The sequence below is a fragment of the Mobula hypostoma genome, chromosome X2 (genome assembly GCF_963921235.1).
Source record: "Mobula hypostoma chromosome X2, sMobHyp1.1, whole genome shotgun sequence".
NCBI lineage: Eukaryota > Metazoa > Chordata > Chondrichthyes > Myliobatiformes > Myliobatidae > Mobula > Mobula hypostoma.
Window position 1 is genome coordinate 12,309,456 of NC_086129.1, and position 14,515 is coordinate 12,323,970.

The following is a 14,515-nucleotide window of genomic DNA, read 5'->3' on the forward strand; positions in this document are numbered from 1 at the left end:
GGTACTTACTTTGGGTTCAAATACTTTAAATTCACTTCTTCCTCTGACACGGCAGAAGAGTTTACAACGATCTCTCGGGGATACGCCTGAGTATTTGGGTGTCCACTTTACTGTATTGCCAATAAAGTCTTTGTAATTCCAGCTGTTATACCTTTCACACTGCTCCTCTCTGAAGCTCTTTCCTAATGCAAAATAAAGATAAGTTAATTTATTGCTTTAGGAATGATCTCTATTCCGTTTTAAATGAGAAAATATTCAATTTATTGCAATGAGACTTGGGTCCAAATTGCTAAATTTATTGTTACTTTCAAAGGATTTCAAAAATCCACTTGTATTCATTTCTAACTTGTAATAAAAAAAGACCAATAAACAAAGTTGTGGCATCTCTCTTCCCTTTGATCGTATTTCACGTCCAAGGGCAGTTCCTGCTGAACCTTCCAGCCTGATCAGATAGTTCACTGTTACCAGCTTTAACCTATGAACATGTCACTTTCTATCAGCATACAAACTACAAGCAAAGACAATAATTCTCATACTTGATGATTTTCTACACCACATTTTCTACAGTAACTGCAGTTAAGTATCATTTGTCACAAAGGCGGCATCCATCATTAAGGACCCCCACCATTCAGGACATGCCCCCTTCTCATTACTATCATTAGGGAAGACTCAAACTCAACATTGTACGTGTATAGTATGTACTAAAATTACACACACTCACACACACTATATATGTTTCTTTTTTAAATTTATAGTATTATTTTATGTTTTGCACTGTCCTGCTGCTGCAGAATAACAAGTTTCACAGCATACTGGCACGTCACTGATAGTAAGCCTGTTTCTGATTCTCAAACAGCTCAGGTGACACGAGAACTACTTTTGTGAAATTAGACCTTACATAAATCTTGAAGGTAATGCGTAGAATAATAATAAATCACATTGACAGGGTAGAGGACACCTATTTGCACATTGCCTCACAGTTGATAACCCTCTCTTTACCAAACTGTGTAGATATCTTTAAATGACTAATAGGATGTACTCACCATTATTGTTGGAACACTCCTGTGTATTGCAGGATTGATACCGTGTCCGTTGCCCTTCGCAGTATTTCCCGCCGTTTTGGGGCACTGGGTCATTACATTCTCTGAATGAAAACTGGACACCCCCACCACAGCTTCTGGAACATTCTCCCCAGGGGCTCCATAAACCCCAGCTTCCCTCCACAACAGTCTGCAAAAGATACAAAAACTCTCAGTGCAGCTACAAAAAAAAAGACTCCTGGTGAAATCACAAAAATATTTCTATTCTAAGAATCACCTTGCAGTATAGAAAGTCTACAGAAAGTAGTGTATATGGACCAGTCTATCATATGTAAAGCCCCCCCACCCCGCCACCATTAAGCACATCTGCATGAAATACTGCCACAAAAGAGCAGCATCAAATATCAAGGACCCCCACCATCCAGGTCATGCTCTCTTCTCGCTGCTGCTATTGGGAAAGAGGAACAGGAGTCTTTGATCCCACATCAGGAACAGTTAATAACCCGCAACCATCAGGCTCTTGAACCAGCATAGATAACTTCACTCACCGCGACCCCGAATTGATTCCTCAACTTATTGACTCATTTTCAAGGATTCTACAATTCATGCTTTCAGGATCATTTATTTATTTATTTATTTATTTTATATTTGTCTTCTTTTGTGCATTGGCTGTTTGCTAGCATTTGATTGTGTATAGCAGTTTCATAAATTCTATTGCATTTCTTCATTTTCCTGTAAATAACTGTAAGAAAATTAATCTCAGGATCTCAGTACTTTGATAATAAATCTTAAGGCTTTACAGGTTTCCCCTGCCATCCGAAGGTAGAGCGTTCCTATGAAATGGTCCGTAAGTTGGAATGTCATAAAGCGAAGAAGCAATTACCATTTATTTATATGGGAAAAATTTGAGAGCATTCGCAGACCCAAAAAATAACCTACCAAATCATGCCAAATAACAAATAAAATTTAAAATAACAGTAACATATAGTAAAAGCAGGAATGATATGATAAATACACAGCCTTTTCTACAATCATTGCCGCACTGTTCTCTGTAGCGAAAATCTCAGGCAAGCGCTCTCAGCAGAAACACGGCACAAGTGCTCTCGGCAGAAACACTCTGTCCAGTAACCTTTAAGCTATGAAGCTGCCAAATCATACCAAATAACACATAAAAATACACAGCCGATATAAAGTAGAAATAATGTATGTACAGTGTAGTATCACTTACCGGAATTGGGAAGACAGCGCCGAGCACACTGATGATGGTGTGTTAGGCTGAGTCGTCGGAGGTTGGGGTGGTGCAGTGGTCCCCACCCTCCAGGTTGGGGAACGATACCGATCCGCGAAGCATGCAGGGTGCAGAGGTGGCTGGGACGCACCCAGCACATCTTTAAGAAAAAAGCCGAAATAAACAAGCTAATTAATTAGGTGCCGGGTGGCACCAAATTAATTAGCATGTTTATTTTGGCTTTTTTCTTAAAGATGTGTTGGGTGCGTCCCGGCTACCACTGCACCCCTGCATGCTTCGCGGCAATGTATTGGTCCGTGGCCCAGGGATTGGGGAACTTCCATAAGCCAAACTCACTTTGTCCTTACTTCGTTCACCACAATCGATACGCTTAATTATGTCTAGTTTTACGCTAAGTGTAACACCCTTACGAGCTCTTTTAGGCTTTTCCAATACCTTAGAACTCATCTTGCTAATAAAAAGCTTAAAAAAGAAAGAAGAACTCATTTTGCTAACGGCTGCTCACAGGCACATGTTTAAGCAATGCAGTTCCGGGTGAGAAGCTTGGCCGCTTAGGGCGCGCACTGCCTTTTTTTGCGCGCTGCCTTTTTCTGCACGCTGCCTTTTCCCGCGCGCTGCCTTTATCGCGCGCTGCCTTTATCGAGCGCTGCCTTTTCTCGCGCACTGCCTTTTCTCGCGCGCTGCCTTTTCTCGCGCGCTGCCTTTTCTCGCGCGCTGCCTTTTCTCGCGCGCTGCCTTTTTCTGCACACTGCCTTTATCACGCGCTGCCTTTATTGCGCGCTGCCTTTTCTCGCGTGCTGCCTTTTCTCGCGCGCTGCCTTTTTCTGCACGCTGCCTTTATCGAGCGCTGCCTTTTTGCGCTCGCTGCCTTTTTCCGAGCGCTGCCTTTATCGCGCGCTGCCTTTTTGCGCTCGCTGCCTTTTTCATAACAGTGAAAACACCTTCTGTTAGCGAAAACAGGTAACTAATGTAGGTCTTTCGTAACAGCGAGGTTTCGTAAAGGGAACGTTCGAAAAGCGGGGGACACTTGTACATAAATAAGTTCAATGTTTAAAGTTTAACTTTATTAACAAAGTATGTATACCATATACAATCTTCATTCATCTTCTTGCAAACACCCTCAGGAAGACAAGGAAACACAATGCAATCCACGGAAAACCACACACAACAAAGATCGCCTCACATCCAATGTGCAAAGGAGGACAAATTGTGCAAATTGTAAAAATATAAATGAATAACACACAGAACATGAGCCACCGAATCCCCAAAAGCGAGTCCACAGCTGCAGAGTCAGTTCAGCGCTGAGGCGAATGAGGCCAGGAGCCTGATGGCCGCAGAGCGACACGTGCTCCCGAATCTGGTGGTGTGGGACCCACAACTCCTACACATCCTGCCCAATGGTAGCAGCGAGAAGAGAGGGAAACAGGTTAAATGCAGGCAAGTGATATTGTTCATTTTTCGCTCTCGGCCTCACGATTTTAACCTTGCTCGATGCTTTAATCGATGCAGAGTGATGGAGCGGAACATGGGTTCACTTTCTGCTATCAGGGCACCGGAGCAATTCCAATTTTCTATTGACTGTTGATTTAATTTTTCAGCTGTGGTTACATTACACTTTATTACAGCAGGGTTAATGATGTATCCCACCTCCGGGACTATTACTTACATTGTCCATGCCCACCCTATTAAATATGCAAACCAGAGAGTTCAGACACAATGGCCGTGAAACTGGGGATAAAGGAAGGTGAAGCCAGAACTGTGAATGCTAGATTTACAGATAGTGCAGGCAGCAGATATTGCCTGGGCAGCACACAGAATGCAGGAGGAACTGAACAGGTCAAGCAGCATCTATGGAGGGGCGACTGTTTATTCCACTCCATAGATGCTGTCATAGGTGAATTGCTCCTGTATTGCGTGTGGGTCTGGACTTCCAGCAACTGTAGAATCTGGTGTTCAGTTTATTGGCTGGACTAATTCCACGACAGGGACTGGGAATCAAGTACTCCCAGACAAGGATTAGAATGCTCAATGCAGGTATTATTGTGAATGTTTGTTGTTAGGAAACCTCAGCTGCATGATTTAATCTTTAGTGAGCCCTTGTAATTTGAGTACTTGTATAACGTTTCCTTTCAAACCACAGAATCTTCAGGGGATGCAGACAAGATAAACCATGGGCAATTTTGCTCTGTGAACCTATTGAAAATAAACATAACCAGCAGCTACTGAGGGGATTTACTTGACTGGGTCCCAAACCTTTCATTCTTTCAGTTTTGAGATTTGACTTTCCTGATGCAGATACATTGGCTTTGTCCCAAGACTATTTGGGTCATTCCTTCCTCCCTCCCTAGGGCAAATGCAAGGAGACAGCAAATGCTGAGCAGAGGGATCTTGGGATCCAAATTCATATCTCCTTGAAAGTGACTACATAAGACGATAAGGTGGTTAAGGAGGCTTATGGAATGCTTGTTTTTATTAGTTGAGACAATGAGTTCAAAAGTCAAGCAACACACATCAAAGTTGCTGGTGAACACAGCAGGCCAGGCAGCATCTCTAGGAAGAGGTACAGTCAACGTTTCGGGCCGAGACCCTTCGTCAGGACTAACTGAAGGAAGAGTTAGTAAGAGATTTGAAAGTGGGAGGGGGAGGGGGAGATCCAAAATGATAGGAGAAGACAGGAGGGGGAGGGATGGAGCCAAGAGCTGGACAAGTGATTGGCAAAGGGGATATGAGAGGATTATGGGACAGGAGGTCCAGGGAGAAAGACAAGGTGGGGGGGGGAGCCCAGAGGATGGGCAAGGGGTATAATGAGAGGGACAGAGGGAGAAAATAGAGAGAAAGAAAAAGAAAGTGTGTAAATAAATAAATAAATAAATAACAGATGGGGTACGAGGGGGAGGTAGTTTGAGAAGTCAATGTTCATGCCATCAGGTTGGAGGCTACCCAGACGGAATATAAAGTGTTGTTCCTCCAACCTGAGTGTGGCTTCATCTTGACAGTAGAGGAGGCCGTGCATAGACATATCAGAATGGGAATGGGATGTGGAATTAAAATGTGTGGCCACTGGGAGATCCTGCTTTCTCTGGCGGACGGAGCATAGGTGTTTTGGGCCAAGATCCTTCATCAGGACTGGCCAGTCTTGGCCTGAAACATAGACAGTTTATTCCTTTCCAGAGATGCTACCCAACCTGCTGAGTTCCTCCAGCATTACTCTGGATTTCCAGCATCTGCAGAATCTCATGTGTTCATGGCAAAGCCTACACTTTGCATCCATTTCTAATTGCCTGTGAGAAGGGGAGGGAGAGAGCCCTCCATGAACAGCTCCAGTCCTGGTGAAGATGTCCCCCTGCAAAGAAACAGTAGCCACATTATTCCAAGACAAGATGGTGTACAGCTTGGAGTGGAATCCATGGGCAACAGTATTGCCGGGCACCTTTCTGAAGGTGGCAGTCATTGAGATTTGACATTGGATGTTCAGTACGGCTGTTGCACGACTCACCTTTGCATTCACTATCTTGGTGGGCAAACACATCCCATCAATGCAGATTCTGTCTTGTCCACACGGAGTCCCATCTCCCCAGAGGAGGCTTCCATTTCTGGTGTGACACTCGGGCTTATCCTCGATCCTGCACCACAGCTGAGAGCACACGTCGGAGTCCGATGTGTTTGGACAGTGTCTGTACTCCTCTCCGAAGATCTGCTGGCATTGTGTGTCCAAGTCATACACCTGCCCTGGCAGCTCGGTGGGCAACGAGACCGATTTAGCAGGGGCGTCCAGCAGGCAGTCTCCTGTCAACGAGATTGGCAACACTAGGATCAGGCAAATTTTCTTTTAAACCTTGCTTCTTCACAAGACCCATGTATTATGGTCTTATTGAGGGATAATAAATCAGCCAATGCAGAATGGCAGAGCATACTTGATGGGCCAAGTGGCCTAATTCTGCTCCTATATATCATGGAAAAAGTAAATATTTTAGTGTATTTTAACTGGTCAAATCTGTTTAGTTCAAAAGGTTTGGGTCACATTGCTGTAGACTTCAATTCTGCTTGATGTCCTTCTTCTGTTACATTTGATCTCTGTTCCAATGTCAAAAGGAAACATTTTTTATTTTTATTTATTTATATATTTAGAGATACAGCATGGTGACAGGCCCTTCCGGCCCAATGAGCCTGCGATGCCCAATTACACCCAAGTGACTAACTAATCTACTAACCGGTATGTCTTTGTAATGTGGGAGGAGACCAGAGCACCCTGAAGAAATACACGCAGTCATGGGGAGAACGTACAAATTCCTTACAGGCAGCAGCGGGAATTGAACGGGGATCACTGGTGCTCTAATAGTGTTATATTAACTAATATGCTACAATCAGAACTGGAAAAAAGATTATAAGTCAGAGTAAGAAGTGGGGGAGCAGAGGAAGAAATACAGGTGGTAGGTGATAGGTGAAACCGGGAGGGGTGAGGGATGAAGTAAAGAACTGGGAAGTTGATTGGTGAAAGAGATAAAGGACTGGAGAAGGGGGAATCTGATAAGAGAGGACAGAAGACCATGGAAGAAAGGGAAGGGGGGGCACACCAGAGGGAGGTGATGGGCAGGTAAGGAGATAAGGCAAGAGAGGGAAATGGTGAAGGGGCAGAGGGTAATTACCCAAAGTTAGAAAAGTTAATGGAAGGTTTGATAGGAGCAATTGTATCATTTCAACCAACCCATCAGGGTAAAATGGAATTACCTGGGGAGAAGGAAGCCTCTCAGAATTGTAAAACTAGTTGTCAATTGGGAGGGCTGAACTCAGCCGAGAATTATCAAACAATTACCTATTCCATCACATTTTCAATATTTAAAGGAGAATAAGTGTTTAACCATTGTGCACAAAACAGTTCACAGTAAACTGACCACTTGTTGTATTTGGGTATCTTCACCAATCAATGGTATTGATTCAAGAAAAGACTCCCCGCTCCCCTGTATGTTAATCTCATCTAACAAGAATCTCATAAAAGATCTAAGGACTTCAAATCCAAGGGGAAACAATTCCAGAGGTTAAGTACACCAAATGTGGTCTTATATTTGGCATGTTTAATTAAAATTTAGAAGTGTCAATAATTATCTGAAAGAAGAAAGTTTGATTTTGGATCTCTCTTTGACAAAGTGTCTCTAGAATTTCCGTAAGACCCTAAGGCATAGGTACAGAATTAGGCTATTTGGCCCATTGAGTCTGCTCTGCCACTTGATCATGGCAGATTCATTATCCCCCTCATTCTCCTGCCTTGTCGCCATAATCTTTGACACGCTTACTCAGCAAGAAACTACTGTGTTAATCTCCGCTTTAAATGTACTCAATGACTTGGGCTCCACAGCTGCCTGTGGCAATGAATTCCACAGATTCACCACCTTCTGGCTGAATAAATTCCTCCTCAGCTCTGTTCTAAAGGAATACCCCTATATTCTGAGTCTGTGCCCTCTGGTCCTAGACTCCTCCACTGCAGTATAGGAAACATCCTCTCCACGTCCACTCTAGGCCTTTCAATATTCAATAGGTTTCAGTGAGATCCCCCCTCATTCTTCTGAACTCCAGTGAGTACAGGCCAAAAACCATCAAACATTCCTCATTGTTAACCCTTTCATACCCGGGCTCATTCTTATGAACCTCCTCTGGACCTTCTCCAATACCAGCACATCCTTTCTCAGAAAAGGGGCCTAAAACTGCTTACAATACTCCAAGAGTGGTCTGACCAATGCCTTAGATCTGGGTGCAGGTCGATGGGATTAGGCAGGAGGCTAGACTGGCATAATGAAATGGGCCAAAGGGCTTGTTACTATGCTGTGGTGCTCTATAACTCTATAAATGTTCTAACTCCTTTAGTTGACGTGCCTTATCTTGTTACCACCAACATTTCAGTCCAGAGCCGACACAATTTCGAGTGAAGGTCTGTGTTTGTTTAATGCAAGCCCAATGTCATTAAAACTTTTGTCAGTACATGAATAAAAGCGTATAAGTGACAGCAGAAGGCCATTGGGTCCCTCATGTCTGCTCTGGCCATCAAGATCACAGCTGAACTCCATAAATTCTGTTGTATTTCTATACTTTCCTGTAAATACCTGCAAGAAAATGAATCTCAAGGTAGCATATGGTGACATAAACATACTTTGATAATAAATTTACTTTGAACTTTGACTTGTATCTTACGGCAATTTATAGTTTTTTGAAATTATAATATTGTACTGCTGCAGCAAAACAACACACTTCACAACATTAAACTTGATTCTGATTCTGTCAAAGCATCATAGGGCATGATTGCACTAAAATTTGCCTCTGCATATTTTAGCAAAGCCGCTGACCAGTTTAAGATACATCAGCTAATAGTTTTCACATAAATAGCAGAGGAAAGAATTTCAGACACACTTCAAACATTCAAAGGCCATCAGTGTAAGGTCAGGATCTAGAAATGGAAGAGTTTCTCCAAAGAACTTGCAGACAAATATATCTGGTGTCATATGCACAAGAACATCAAAATTAAATATTGATTTCTCTAACCCAGTAATTTCTCCCCCCTCCCTCTTCTTTCTTTCTCCATTCCTCATTCTGATTCCACTCTTACCCCTTCATTTCTCCTCACCTGTTTATCACCTCCCCCTGGTGTCTCTCCTCTTCCCCTTCCTTCCATGGTCCACTTTCCTCACCTATCAGATTCCTCCTTCTTCAGCCCTTTACCTTTTCCACATAACATCTCCCAGCTCCTAACTTCATCTTCCCTCCCCCAACCATCCACCTTCCCCCTCACCTGGCTTCACCTTTCAGCTTGTATCCTTCTCCTCCCCCCACCATCTTATTCTGTATTTTTCCCCTTCTTTTCCAGTCCTGATGAAGGGTCTCAAATTAGAACATCACCTTCTTATTCTCTTCCATAGATGCTGCCTGACCTGCTGAGTTCCTCCAGCATTTTGTGTGTGTTGACCAACACTGCCCAACTGCGTTGCTCTAGATGCAAATTACCGGGATGTTGGAGACATTGCTCACCACATGTAGACTTCCAAATACGACATGGATTTGAGGGTCCAGATAATCAATTTGTCCTGATAAAGGGCCTCGGTCCAAAAGGTTGACTCTATTCCTTTCCATAGTTGCTGCCTGACCTGCTGAGTTCCTCCAGCATTGCGCGTGTTACTCGTTCATCAACTTGCTCTTCTGTGCAATTCTCTACGTACCCCTCCCCAACCCATCAGGACAGAAGATACAAAAGCCTGAGAGCACAGGACACTTCTATCCCACTGGTATTAGATTCGTCAATGTACCTCTTGTATGATAAGATAGACTTGACCCCAGATTCTACCTCATTGTGATCTTGCACTTTATCACTGACCTGCACTATACTTTCTCTGTAGCTGCAACACCGTTCTGCACTGTTGTTGTTTCACCTTGTACTACCTCAGTGGCTCCAGTTCCCTCCCACAGCCCAAAGACATGCAAGGTTAGTAGGTTAGTTGGTCATTGCAAACTGTCCTGTGGTTACGTTAGGGTTAAATAGCGGGGTTGCTGGGAGGTGCGGCTCGAAGGGCTGGAAGGGCTTATTCTGCGCTGTTTCTCTAAATAAATAAATGGTTTGATCTGCATGAACAGTAGGTAACGTAAGCTTTTCACAAAGAGCAACCTACCTATTCAAACTAATTTTGTTATCAAAGTACAAGCATGAAATTCATTTACTTGGAGGCATCTACCAAATTGGATGTGATTGTGTTTTGCAGCAAGTTTTATTTCTCTAGTTTCAACTACCAGCTGTCGGTCAGGAAAGTAAATGGAATTCAATAGGAAAACATGAGAGACTGTAGATACTGGAAATCTGGAGTAACATACACATACTGGAAGAGCACAGCTTGATCAAGCAGCATCTGTGGGGGCAGTTCTCAATGCCCCAGCTCAAATCACTCTACAAGGACTCATGGACAATCTGAACCCAGAGCAATTCCTTTCGCCTCTCAGACACTGCTCGACCCAGAGGGCCCCTCCAGCACATGGCCTCATTCGATAGAAGTTTGAAACTATGACAAGTGTTTACCAACACAAACTACCACATGGTTAACAATGCTTGGAGAATTTGCACTTAATACAACAATTTTAACTGTCAACACATGCAAAATGCTAGAGGTACTCAGCAGGTCAGGCAGCATCTATGGAGGGAAATAAACAGTCACTGTTTCAGGCTGAGACCCCTGCGTTTATTTGTGTGTTTAATTGACAAGTTTTATATGGTTAATTTCCCCCCTCTATGTGCACATCTGCAATTAAAAAAACCCCATACTGGTTGTAAAACACAGACTCTAATCAATAAAAATGGAGAAGTCACATTGGAATTGAAAACAGACGCCATGGAAGCTATATCTCGAAATAGAGAAAACACACATCATCGAAGATTAGAGCACCGTTCCACCATTCACTTACCGTGACCATTGTCAAAGAACTCTGTAACATGAAATGCACTACAGGGAGACCAGGGCAGAGTGTTGTTGAGTCGAATGAACAATGGGGCCATCACATGGTTTAACTTCATTTGGCCAAACAGCTTATCACAGGCCTTTGAGTCGTCATGAGGCATATTCAATTCATGACCTGTCAGCATTAAAAATAATGACATTCAAATTCAGATCTAAAGAGCTAAGGATAGTAATTATTTCAGAATTTCTTCATGCTCTGTATGCAATCTGGGTGAACTTTGATTATTATCAGCAAATAATTAAACTGGAAAAAATTAACAAACGTTGCAATCGTTTAAAACTAGCAAGGACATGAGGGGGTGAGGGGCCGGGGCAGGGAGATGTCAGAGGTATGTTTTTCATGCAGAGTGCGGTAGGTGCATAGAGCATGCTGCCCAGGGTGGTGGTAGAAGAAGATACATTAGAGATATTTAAAAGATTCCTAGATAGACACATGGATGATAGCGAAATGGAGGACTATGTGGGAGGAAAGGGTTAAGTTGATCTTAGAGTACATTAAAAGGACGGTTATATGGGAGGGAAGGGTTAGATTGATCTTAGAGATGGTTAAAGGGTCAGAACAACATGATGGGCCAAAGGGCCTGTACTGTGCTGTTCTGATCGATGGCAGCGTTACAGAATGCTATTACAGTGCCAGCAACCAGGGTTCAATTCTGCCACTGTCGCCCACTTTCCAAAGGCATACGGATGAAAAACCTAGAACATTCCAGCACAGAACAGTACAGGCCCTTTGGCCCACAATGTTGTGACATCCTTTTAACCAGCTCAAACATAATTTTAAACCTTCCCTTTTACATAGCCTTCCATTTTTCTATAATCTATGTGTCTACTTAAGAGTTTCTTAAATGTCCTTAACGTATTTGCCTCCACTACCACCCCTGGCCGTGCGTTCTATACACCCACCACTCTCTGTGTAAAGAAAAAATTGCCTCTGACATCCTCCCCTGTACCTTTCTCCAATCCCTTTAAAATTATGCCCCCTCATATTAGCCATTTCAGCCCTGAGAAGAAGCCTCTGGGTGTCCATTCTATCTATGCCTCTTATCATCCTGAGCACATCAATCAAGCCACCTCTTCACTCCAGAAAGAAAAGCCCTAGCTTGCTCAACCTTTCTTCATAAGGCAAGCTGTACAATCTTGGAAAATCTCCTCTTCACCCACTCTAAGGCTTTCACAGTAGGTCCACTTGGATGTAATTGAGTAGCGTGGGCTCATTGGGCTGGAAGAGGCCTTTTACCATGCTATATCTCTAAGCAAAAGGGAAATTAAGTTTTAAAGAGTGAATTCAACCATTAACAGGACACCATGGAACTAGAGAAATTTCCTGTCTAAGACACAAACAGAATTGTTGATCGATGTCATCAGATAAAAAGATATTGCCATTGATCCAAGGATAGAATTCCACTCTATTGACTCATTTCCCATTCATCTTTACAGTATAGAATTTCAGATCCAGAAATAATAATGAAATGTATCATTTGATCTGTATGTAAACACGCGACCCAGCTATTTGTGATTAATGACTCACTGTTGTACATCAGCAATCAAGAACATCTGTACATTATCTAGCAGTTACAAAAGCTACCAAAGCATAATAGCATTTTGACTTCAAGACTATCATCCAGCAAGCCAAAGGTACAGATAGCGCAAAGAATTTTGTATTTCCATTGTCAATATTAATGCTGCCTGACCTGCTGAGTTCCTCCAGTATTTTGTACTGTACGTGTTCCTTTGGAATAAGTCCAAATACATTAGAATCCATGGCACCTCCTCCATTTAGTACTGATAAAATATACTCAGCATAATAACTTCAGAACAAAAATAGTGTGATAAGAGCTGATGAAGGAAAAACAGAGGGCTATGTGGGAGAGAAGAGTTAGATTGATCTTGGAGTAGGTTAAAGGGTTGGCACAACATCATGAGCCAAAGGACCTGGACTGTGCTGTATGCTCTATGACAGGCACAGTATTGTAGTAGTTAGTGTAATGCTATTACAGTGCCAAATAATGAGATAATCTTTGTATTTTATTGATGATAAGATTAAGAGACTGCCATATTCTGTTGGCAGAGTCAAGCAAATTAGAATTTGATGACATCAATGAAGCAATGGAAGGAGGAATACACAAGACTGGCCTGAAATGTGAAGGGAGGTCTCCGTGCTCAGATTTCAAGACTAGTACCAATTTACACTGCTGTAAAGTAATATGTCACCGTATCTGCATATTCTTGATCAAAAAAGTGACTAATTCATACATTCTTCATGTTACAAAGGCAGCAGCTCAAGTTTCAAGTTTTGATTGCATACAGAACTGTGCAAAGGTCTTCAGCACATAGACAGTATATCGCTAGAGTGCCTAAGACTTTTGCCCAGCACTGTAGTAATTTTATGTATTGCTCTGTACTGCTGCAAAAAAAAACCAAATTTCATGACATATGTGAGTGATGATAAACCTGATTCTGATATGAGTTTCCATTGTGGACTGAGAATGGGAAGGGGCAGGGAGAGGGGAATCTTTGATTGGGAAAAGGGGAAGGGAGTGGGAAGCACCAGAGAGACATTCTGTAATGATCAATGAACCAATGCCTGGTGTCTCAGGGCTGGGTGTGTCTGCACCTGCACCACCCCCCACCCTGGCACTCCTCTGCCACCTGTCACACACTTCACCCGCGCCGACCCACTATCGCCATTCCCAACATCCTCTGCTCCCACAAGATTTACAAACTCTCTCACCACTCCATGTTGACAAGTACAGTACTGTGCAAAAATCTTAGGCCCATATATTTATCTAGTGTCCCATAGACTTTTGCACAGGACTGTACATTGAAACATACAGTGAAATGTGTTGTTTGTGTTAAGAACTAACACCCCCAAGGGTGCCCACAAGTGTCGCTGCACATTTGGTGCCAACAATGTAGTTAAGATTTAGATTAGATTGTTAAGGTTAAATTAATTCAGTGAAGTTTCAGAGCATAGTTCTACTTTAACAGATTGTTTGCAATCCAGAGTCTACATCCCCGCTGCGTGCTCGAATGCCAGTGACAAGGGCTGACCCAGAATCGGATGGGCCCGTGTAAGTAGGAGGCATGTGGAGTGGTCATTGGGTGTGCCCAGAGTCCAGCTCCCATCATCAGCTATTCTGGCAGCCATCAGAGTCTAATGGTCAATTGGAAGTCTAGAAGGCAGCTGGAGGCCTGTTCTGAAGTCGGAGGACCATCTGTGTGTGTGAATGTGTGGGAGGGGAGACGCAGGGGAAGGAGGGAGGGATGGGGTTTGCTTTGCTGTTGTTGCTTTGTTGCTTGTTGTGTTCTTAGCTGTTCTGCCAGCATCGTGGGCATGCTGTGTTGGTGCTGGAGTGGGCGCGACACTTGCAGGCTTCCACCATCCCGAGGTGTGTTGGTTATTAATACGAGGGCACATTTCACTGTACGCTTGAATGCACATGTGATACATAAAAAGAATCTGAATCAGATCTTATTTTGCACAACTTTCAGGCAGTGTGGAAACGAAGTTGAATCGTAAGGCCAATTTTTGAACTGTTCTCAAGCTATCCAACCCAAATTCAATTTGCAAACAAAATTTGCATGTCATACAAAGCCAAAATTGGCGATGGGTGTGTATGACAATGTCTAAATGGAGAGCATTAATAAGGAGAATCCTTGAATGGTTAAGCAAGATATCGAGCAAAGTACTTATGGCGTCCCAGATGTCTCCAGCACCTCTGACCAGAGAAAGTGGAAGG

The 14,515-nt window shown here is 43.1% G+C and overlaps 1 protein-coding gene across 1 annotated transcript in view; it reads right to left on the bottom strand.

The window, feature by feature from the left end:
• LOC134340735 (A disintegrin and metalloproteinase with thrombospondin motifs 8-like) overlaps positions 1-14,515 on the bottom strand; it is a 42,068-nt gene that overhangs the window by 14,020 nt on the left and 13,533 nt on the right. Inside the window, exons 3-6 of the mRNA XM_063038201.1 lie at positions 10,723-10,890; positions 5,786-6,075; positions 1,044-1,230; positions 10-182 (exon numbers count right to left, since the gene is read on the bottom strand). Coding sequence (XP_062894271.1) covers positions 10-182; positions 1,044-1,230; positions 5,786-6,075; positions 10,723-10,890 — 818 coding nt within the window. The remainder of the gene's footprint in view (positions 1-9; positions 183-1,043; positions 1,231-5,785; positions 6,076-10,722; positions 10,891-14,515) is intronic.